Source organism: Zerene cesonia, chromosome 9, assembly GCF_012273895.1.
Source record: "Zerene cesonia ecotype Mississippi chromosome 9, Zerene_cesonia_1.1, whole genome shotgun sequence".
Lineage (NCBI taxonomy): Eukaryota > Metazoa > Arthropoda > Insecta > Lepidoptera > Pieridae > Zerene > Zerene cesonia.
This window is the reverse complement of record NC_052110.1, coordinates 6,319,558-6,329,857: the sequence shown is the minus strand read 5'-3', so window position 1 is coordinate 6,329,857 and position 10,300 is coordinate 6,319,558. Positions and strand designations below refer to the sequence as shown.

At 34.3% G+C, this 10,300-nt stretch overlaps 1 protein-coding gene across 1 annotated transcript in view; it reads left to right on the top strand.

Moving 5' to 3' along the window:
* Positions 1-690: 690 nt before the first annotated feature.
* Positions 691-10,300, top strand: part of LOC119828900 (phosphatidylinositol 4-kinase type 2-beta) — a 23,852-nt gene continuing 14,242 nt past the window's right edge. Inside the window, exon 1 of the mRNA XM_038351207.1 lies at positions 691-1,056. Within this exon, the coding sequence (XP_038207135.1) occupies positions 831-1,056 (226 nt within the window). The 5' untranslated portion in view covers positions 691-830. The remainder of the gene's footprint in view (positions 1,057-10,300) is intronic.

Below are 10,300 nucleotides of genomic sequence, written 5' to 3'. Positions count from 1 at the left end.
CGGTGGTGATCGCTTACCATCAGGCGAACCACCAGCTCAGTTGCCCGCTATGACATAAAAAAAAAAATACATGACCTGGATTATCCTTATGATTTTTTTAGGTTTTCGAGTAATTTTGAATGAGATTTGCCCGTGGGAGTTTCAATCAAGAAGAGACAATAGTCAGGTTGAGTTTGATTATAACGACCCTAAGTATTATAATAACTAAAAGAGCAATAGAAATGATCCAATAAATTGTAAAAATAGTATTGCGTTTTTCATTTACACCTACTTTCACAGAAATATAATAAAACTGTATAACAAAATTTTGTATTCAAATCTAAAATCATTAATCTAATATAGTATTAAACAGGACTCATGACAATAATTGTATTGAGTGCTATATATCTAGAATAAAAAAAAACAACATTTGTTTTCATATACGATCGATACAATCACAAGGAAACTTGTTTAATTCACAAACATAAATAAAGATGAAAGAAACGCTTTTTTATTTTATTCAATTCGCATTTTACACTTAACTTTATAGTCGAAGATAATTTGTGTACCTTACATGCACCTATGTACCTATTTATTTATAATAATGCGGTGAAGAATTTTTATCGCATTTTTTTCTGTTTCCTGATTACAATATTTTTATACTGTATTTAAATTGCTTGTCTTTGAATCAATGTCAAGTTGTCAAATGTCAATCTGTCAATCACTTAGCTCTTTAGTCTCTGCTTTTCAATTGAATGAATCAAAGTGTTTGTGTTAATGATTGTGAAACAAAGAATTTTACAAGACGAAATAGATGAGGCTCAATATAGTACAATTATTTAACATTACTCATGAGTACGGAAGAGACTCTGTTGAATCTCGACTTCGACAAACCGAACACAAATATTCCGCCTCCTGATGACGGCGTGGTATCTTTATCGAGCAGTGCTGAAGACATTTGTTTAGTGCCAGAGATCGGGTTCGAGGGCACCGTGGATTCTCCGGGTGTAAACAGAGAGTCGCAGCCGCTCCTCGGCGGCCGCGGCGACGTAGAAGTATCATTCAATCATTTCCCAGGTAAAAAACGCAATATCATTTCTTCGATAATTAATTCATTAGAATCATGTTTTTTGCGATCTAGCGTGCATTGTTTGATGAATATCGATAAATTTCTCCCATCCGCACTTGATGGTCTTCATTTATTTTTGTTTGGCTTCCGTTAACCGCTGAAAATTAAATCTATAGGTACAGCGTAATCAAAATATCTCGAAGATTTTAATGAAATTTCACCTTGACACGGAACTGCGTTTTCCTGTTCTCAGTAACAGTGACTACACCTCGTATATATTACGTCCATTGTGAAAACTTACACGAAATAAAACATACTATTCCACAAACACATTTGTTTACTCTGAACAAACTTCAGATCATTAATCGGTTTTTTGTTTCAAGAAACTTAGCATATTTCAGCTAGACATGTCTGAATATAGGTGCAGTAGCACTGATGTCAATTTTCAGTGAAGCGTTACAGCTGTATAGTGTTTTCAGGTGCTATATTACTGTATAAGTCTATTATTTATTATGGAATTCCCATTTCTTTGCAGTAAGTGACTTATTTACTTATGTTCCATGTTTATTTATCATCATTAGGGTGATATTGTACATTTTTGTGCATTTAGACTTGTCCATATGTTAACACTTGTAGGGTTTTGCTGTATTTTTATATATTTAAACCAATTATTTTTATCAGTTGATTGTGTATGAACTGTTTAAGAATAATGGAAATATTGTACGCTGCCTTGTTATTTATCTTTATATTATGATTACATTTATAGATTTTCTGCAAAATATGGGTAGTGTTGAAACTTAGTATTAGTATGATGTTACCATAATAATTGATGTTGCATTATTAAAACAATATCTATACAGATACTTACTGACACAGCAAACACTGTTCTGCTTTACTCTCATCATTTAGGGGTTTGAAAAATAGACATTGGCACATTCTCAGACCTACCCAATATGCACACAAAATTTCATAAGAATTGGTCTAGTCGTTTCGCAGGAGTATGGTAACTAACATTGTGACATGAGAATTTAATATATATAGAAGAAGAGTTTGTACTTATTTTTTATGAATACCCTAATCTCACGAACTACTGATCTGATTTGGATGAAATTTAGTACAGAGATAGTTTGAAATCTGAAAAAGTTGACGCTCTAGGCAGAACACTTATGTAAATAATTAATAATAATTACATACTACATTTTAAAATATTCCAAAAGAATAATTCTCAATTTCTGCCACCTAATTATGTAGCATATTATGTCGATAATTTTTTTATAATTATGATAATTTCATTCACACTTAAGACTTTAATTGCGACCAGTAAATGACCAATTAGCCAGAAAACTAGAGACTATATCTAAAAAATAATTAGCAATGATTGATGCCAACCAACAGTGTTACACAACGACACAGTAATAGAACAGTATTTAGATAAGCATATGGTAGTTAGGAGAGGCCTATGTTCAATGGTGGACAGAGAAAGGCTGAAGAAAAAGAGAGAGATGGTACTAGAACACCTTTGATCTCCTAGTAAAAGCTAAAAAGGTTTTCCACATGTCAATCTATGCCCCCTCATGAGTCACAAAGCTATCTAAACTTCTTTGTTGAATGACTATGGATTATAAAACTGTACTAATAGTCAACTTGCTCTTAAATACAAGCTGTATCATTGTCTCATTGGATATAAAATATGTTCCTGCACAATTATAACCAATACCTCTCCTGGACCAGTATGAACAATGAAATTCGTGTAGTTCATCATCATCATCAGCCCATATATGTTCCCACTGCTAGGACACAGGCCTCCTATAAAGGTTCAGGCCATAATTCACCACGTTGGCCAAAAACGGGTTCGCAGATGTCACATGTCGTCGAACTTTTTGATTTTTGGACATGCCGGTTTCCACACGATGTTTTCCTCCACTGCATCAGCAGTGGTGATGTTATGCACATGTGTGGATAATATAAATTGAATAATCTATTTATTTCCTGCACGCTCGCCTGGTCTCGAACCCCGATTTTGAACTTATCGATTTTGAAGTCTGAGATTCTCACAACTGAGCCACCACTGCTTTTATTCATGTTATTCAGTCTCTATTTATGGCTAAGAGCAAAGAGGTATGAACAATGTCATGGGTTGTCATTACCATCAGGCGAACCGTTTTACATTTAGGGTATGGAACTTAAATAGCAACCATGTTTTTACTTTTACATATGTTTATGAGATATGATAAATCTAGATTGCAACTACTAGTTTCGCATGTTTTTGTACTAGATGGCGTTAGGTAATTACTTATAACAATAACATTTTATTTGTTTCTTCAAAACTTACACTTACATCTACAAAAAATTAAATTAGGTACAGTAATACAGTACTTAGTAACCGAAATTAGAGTAGTTTAAATACAAGCTGTGGCTCGCAGTTTCACCCGCGGACGAACCCACGGGTAATAGGTAGTATTTATATAGATTACAACTCATGTGTTATTCTAATGTTATGAGCTATATTATTTCAAAGTCTCATTAAAATCCATTCCGTAGTTTTTACGTGAAAGAGTAACATAGGTACATCTATCCATATATCCAGAATTACAAACTTTCGCGTTTATAATACTAGTAGGATAATAACAATTAGTATTATGTGCCTGATAAAATATATTTAGTCAGCTTGGTTATTATTGATATCGCGGAGTGTAGGAAAATAAACAGTGGAAACTTGTTGATAGCGTCACGCAACACGAAAATATTGATGGTTTCGATGGATTGGAAATGGGTTCAGCCGTTCCAGAGATTAGCCGCAAGAACAGACAGGCAGGCAAAAATTGTAAAAAAATTGCTTTATGGTATATGTACCGTGAATACATCCTTATGTATTTAGATAACGATTGAAGGGTTTTTTTTAATGATTTAAACGGACACTCCAATTTCATGTATTGGTGTAGATAATTCATTTGAAAACGTAGGTTTCTTTGTATTCTAAAACCCTTAAAGACACATCTAGTATTACACGCGTGTGTCGAATGTAACTACTTTCGTTTTTGAAGTCAGTTGATTAGATTGCGATGTTTGATTACATTTCTTAGATGTAGCTACTGCCCACGATTTTGCTGGCGCAGGTGTATAGCTATTAATCCACAATTCATCTAAAATCACGTTGTTAAGATGTGGAAGCGTTACGTAATATATACACCCTAGTTTATAAATAAAAAAGTGAAGTCCCTTGACTAGCTGCGCCCCGCGGTTTCATCCATACCCCCTATCCCGTAGGAATATCGGGATAAAAAGTTGCCTATGTGTTATTCCAGTTGTACTATCTACGTACCAAATTTCATTGAAATCGGTTTAGTAGTTGTTGCGTAAAAGAGTAACAAACATACACACACACACACACACACACACACACACACACACACATTGGATGTATCACTTGTATCCTCACAAACTTTCGCATTTGTAATATGGGTAGGATAGGATAGGCTTGGAATGCTATAAAACTAAAAATTAAATCCACTCGTGCGAAAATCGAAAGAAGCATATTAAAACTTAAATAAATAGTTTTGGCGTTGTGTAAGTTTGTGTAATATTTGAAGTGGGTATGCGTAAGATAAGAGCAAACAAGTTTGTATGCAAATTTAATTGAGCTAACTGTTAATGCTTATATGTGGGTTAGCGGGTTATCGATTTTATCGTGTGGCCATTTTCTGATCGTTGAAAGAATGTAGGTACTATGCGATCCAAATAAGAATAGGATCGATTGAGCGCCATTTTGTGACATTATACTGTCATCTGTTTATTCAAAAGTGTTAATAATCAAAGTTAAGCGATAACATTCTCATTTTGATACCGCGTTAGTCCGTATGCCGTAGGAATATCGGGATAAAAAGTTGCCAATATGTTATTCCAATTGTCCAGCTGTCTACGTACCAAATTTTATTGCAATCAGTTCAGTAGTTTTTGCGTGAAAGAGCAACAAATACACACACATCCTTACATATTTTCGCATTTATAATATTAGTAGGAAGGATATTAGTAGGATAGGATATAGTGAGGAAATTTTATACAGATACTCAAGGCCCCGATGGAGGGAGCTGTGGGCTAGGTCTGATTCCTACCGACTTTTTAGTCGGGCCCCCAGTGTGGGCAAAACTATAATCCATAGCACCTTTTACCGGTGTAAAGCGTTAAGTCAATGGTCTGCAATACCTTATCGCTAAAAACGTAAGTGATAGCGATGTTAATATTGTTTTGCTATTATCAAACTGTGTCACATTCATATCAGAACCCGGGGGGTAGCTGTGACGCCTTAAAGCAATTCTAATTCCAGTGTGGGAAGTTTTGGCGTTAGACGACCTATGCATGCAAAGTCTTCTAAAGAATAAAGAGAAAAATATTGCGCAAAATAAAATAAATTCACAAAATACACATTGAAAACGAAATTGAGTAGTGAAATAAAGATGAGTTACATTTATATAAATAATTACATTAAAAAATCAATAGATTAGTTTCGTATATTGTGCAATTTATGTATAATGATGTAATAATATTAGAATTGAGAAATTTTGAAAGAACAAAATAAGTAATTGATCACGAGGCGGGATACGAACCCGCGTCTTTTTCCCAAATTGTAGCAAGTCTTAGGCGTTCTTTCTATTCTTTCAAAATTTCTCATTTATAAGACATTGCAATGTTAAAAAAAGTATTACAATTATTATGTATGTATTTATATCGTATCCTGTACTTTATTATTAGAGTGGATTACGCGTGCCGTCATGTTAACTATTAACACATTTACACGTTTTAGATTCAATTAGTTATGATTTTAATTAAATTGATTGATTTTTCGTTGCTACATGACCTTGCTATATGAAAGACTAGACGTTCGTCACGACTCCGCCCGGATATCAAGTTTCCTGTTCCATCCCAAGGGAGCATTTAACCGGGATAAAAAGTATCCTATCACCCAAGTCAGCTCATACACAGTCTGTATACCAAATTTAATCAAAAGCCGTCCAGCAGTTTCATCGCGATTGACTGACAAACATCCAAACAAACAAACATTCACATTTATAATATTACTTCTGCGTGCTTCCTCCTATACGAAGTATATGTAAGGAAATTATTTGATGCTGGCGATCCTAATCAGAATAACAAGATAAACTTCGATAAGCATACGAGTTTGAATTTAATCTGTCCGTTCGAAGTGAATCTAAATCGAGTCTAAAGCAGTCGGTTACATACAAACGTACAGGTGAAGCTAAAAAATACATAAATACAATATATATACATAAAATAATACATAAAGCGTGTTAAAAAGGTCGTAAAACATACCGTGATCAGAGTGACTTGGTGGAACATTTATCTAGTTTATATATCTGCCTAAAATATGTAACCAAATGCAATATCACAAAATTTCTCAGTGCAAACGTACCTACAAGGCCGATATAAAGCATTTCTAGGTTAATATCAATGGCCAATGCTAATCACTAAAAACAGGAATTGATGTTGACTTCGCTATTTTAGGCGAGACACGTTCGAGTTTTTAACAAGTTATTGATGTAATACTAACGAGGCATGAAATAAATCTTTTATAGAAGTTACTAACTATGCTATCTTATATAGATTAGCTGTCCCGGCGACACCATAGAATATTGTTTTGATATATTTTTCCTTATCGTTCTCAGCTTTCAAACCATCTCTATCCTAGACCTCCATGGACATGACAAGGCCAAAATAAGATAAATCCGTTCAGCTGTTCTCGAGTTTTAGCGAGACTAACGAACAGCAATTCAATTTTTATATATATATACAGATAATTACTTCTTTAATCTTATGATTTTACTTGAGGTTTAAAATCTTCATATTTTTAACCTTCGTCTTACTAATATATTATAAACGCGAAAGTGTGTAAGAATGGATGGATGTTTGGTTGTAACTTACTCTTTCACACGAAAACAGCTTATCGTGTCTGTATGAAATTCAGTACAGAGATAGATTGTTGTTTGGATTGGCACATATGTTGGCATAGATGTTCATTGTATTACAATTAACCATTTTTTTTTTTTTATTAAATTTCAAATTTAAATTTATTTGCTGAATGTAGATGACTTAGATGATAGGTACACGTAGTAGGTGCAAAAATGTATGTAAACATATGAACAACTAGCTGCCCGCCCCGGATTCGCGCGCGGTGCAAATATACCCTACTAGCTGCGCCCCGCGGTTTCACCCGCGTAAGTCCGTATCCCGTAGGAATATCGGGATTAAAAGTTGCCTATTTGTTATTCTAGTTGTCCAGCTATCTACATACCAAATTTTATTGCAATCGGTTCAGTACTTTTTTCGTGAAAGAGCAACAAACACACACACACACATCCTTACAAATATTCGCATTTATTATGTTATAGTAGGATAGGATGTCACTCAGTGAAGATGTTGCTGGCTAATGGTGTAAAAATTTATTAAATCGGTCCAGCATTTTTTTTTGCTTGAAAACGTTACAAACATACAAAAATACAATAGTGTTCTCTTTATAATATTATTGTAGGTAGATAAATAAATGAATGACATTGTGAAGTTTGATCAAGTTACTTGAAGGGGATGCATGATGCAATTGGATAGTTCATTAACACAAGGCGATGTGAATCTCGTAACCGCAACCACTTATCGACCTTCTGTCCTGTACGAAATTCAGATGTACAATAAATTTCATGTGTGTTTAAAGTAAGTATCTTTGTACCAAGTTTCATCGAAATCGGCCCAGAAGTTTTTGCGATTAACGCGTTCCAGTATAAAAATAAATTCTTCAGTGTTATATTATAAGTATCTTATGGGCAGTGGAAAAACTTAAAAAAGTAGTGTATGGCACTCATCTATGAGAAATCTTTCAACATCGGTTCACTTCCATTGCGTTTATATATTACCAACGTACAAAGTATGTATAAAACATTTTCTATTCGTTACAATATTAGCGTACAGATTAACGATGTTTATATTTATCATCATCAGTCCATATGCATAAAATCCCACTGCAGGGACACAGCTCTCCTATGAGACTTCAGGCCACAATCCATTACGTGCGGGCCAAGTGCGAATTGGCAGATGTCACGTGTCGAACTATTCTGATTGCCTGACAATGCTTTTCTTCATCATTTTAGACACTGATGATGTGATCTTTTTTTTCATGCCCATCTGGTGCCGATCCACCGATTCAAACATTGAAATCCTTTGAAGTCTATCTAAACCACCTGAATCAATAATATAATTCTGATGGTTAGGGATTTTTAAACCCCTATCCCACTTCCTGTCCTACTTATATTAAAAATGCGAAATTTTGTAAGGATGTGTGTGTGTGTGTTTGTTGCTCTTTCACGCAAAAACTACTGAACCGGTTGCATTGAAATTTGGTACGTAGATAGCTGGACAACTGAAATAACATATAGGCAACTTTATATCCCGATATTCCTACGGGACACGGACTGACGCGGGTGAAACCGCGGGGCGCAGCTAGTCGTATTATAAGAAGTTGTAAGGTTTCAGAACCGATCGAAATTAAGAGTTGTCTTGGATGCATTTCAAAATGTTTTGATATTTTTAAATGTTATATGTTCATTAAATTGTTTCTAGTTTAAACAATCGATGCAAAGAGTTCAAGGATGATATAAAATTAATTCATTTACTTGACATAAATCTCGGCTGCAATTACAGATTATAAATATATTTGAATAGAAATAGCAGGATAAATTTATGTTTCAGCTGAATTCCTTCAAAGGAATTATATTATACCCTAATTTATTTAGCTTTATTCTAACCACAGAACATATTAAAAAAGTTAGAAGGGAAATAGTTACTAATTTGATTTGGAACGCGTGTCGCCACTTTTTTTCCTAATATTTAACGTCACTACACTTGGCACTGTTTTTTTTTTGTGATAGATAGACAGGTAACTGGTGTTGACCTGATGGTAAGTGACCAGTAAGCCCATAAGCATTTGCAGAGGCTGTAAGATACCTATGAATTGGATTGCCCACCTTACTTGGTAAGGAAAAGATTGATTAAGGGAATAAAGGGCTAGCGACTGAATTGCAATGAACGCACTATAATGGGCGATCACTTGCTTAGTGCAGGATGGTGCCCATGCATTGCGAGCAGTGTATAATAAATATCCAATAAGTTTGCTATTGTGTCAATATAATTTGTTGACATATGCATAAACGGCACGCCTGTCTCGCCCCAAAGGCACTTATCTTATCTTATTATTAATTAAACGTTTGAGACCGAATTAGTTTCTAGTTTATTTATTAATACATTAAATGTTATTTTTATTATTTATTGTTATCATAACTTTCATCATGGGGCCATCAATTTAAATAATGAACACGAATTGCTCAACCGACAAAGATTAAGGTAATCTTTAACCTTCTATCTACTAATAATAAACAATTGTATTTTAAATTATCCATACTTCCACATAAACATCGTAAATTTCGAAAGTTATTCAGTCCCTCAATCTGTAACGTTCCTACGTTTGATCAGGATTTTTTAAACTCAAACATTGATTTGTTCAATTCTAACTGTTGCCCGTGACTTCGTCCGTAAAGTACACGTACTTTTAGTTATTAGGGCATATGTTTTAATTAAGGGTTAATTAGACACACAGATGTGTGTATATCGAAGAAAATAAAAGATTTACAGCCCTTTTCCCGTGGGTGATAGTGTGATATGTAGTCTATATGCTGACCCAAACTGTTATTCATGCAAAATTTGATTAGTAATGAAAGCAAACTCTCTTCGAGTGTAATAGGATAATCTTTTTTATACCGGGTCTACACAGGCGGAGCTGGGATCTAAGGCTAGTTCTTAATAAAACATGTTACGTACAATCTTCCCCATATCAAACACATACGTAATTCTATTGTTATGTTGGAATTAATCAATACCTAGGACGCAGAATTACTTACTATCAGCGTCGAAACATATGCTTGTTTATATTTCACCTACGTACATATATCAGGTCGTATGTGTGTTTACAATTTTATCCATCTAACGGCTAAGATAAGCATCCGCCCGCGGCTTAAAAAAAAAGAATGTATGTTTGTTGAACACCTTTAGACAAATAATTAATACTAGGAAGAAGGTTACTGACGTCCAGGGAGGGAGGGAGGGAGGCAACATTCAAAATGCTAAAAATCGGTCCTTATGACAAAAAGCATCACATAAATAGCTTGAAAATTCAAGGAGTTATCGTGTAACATA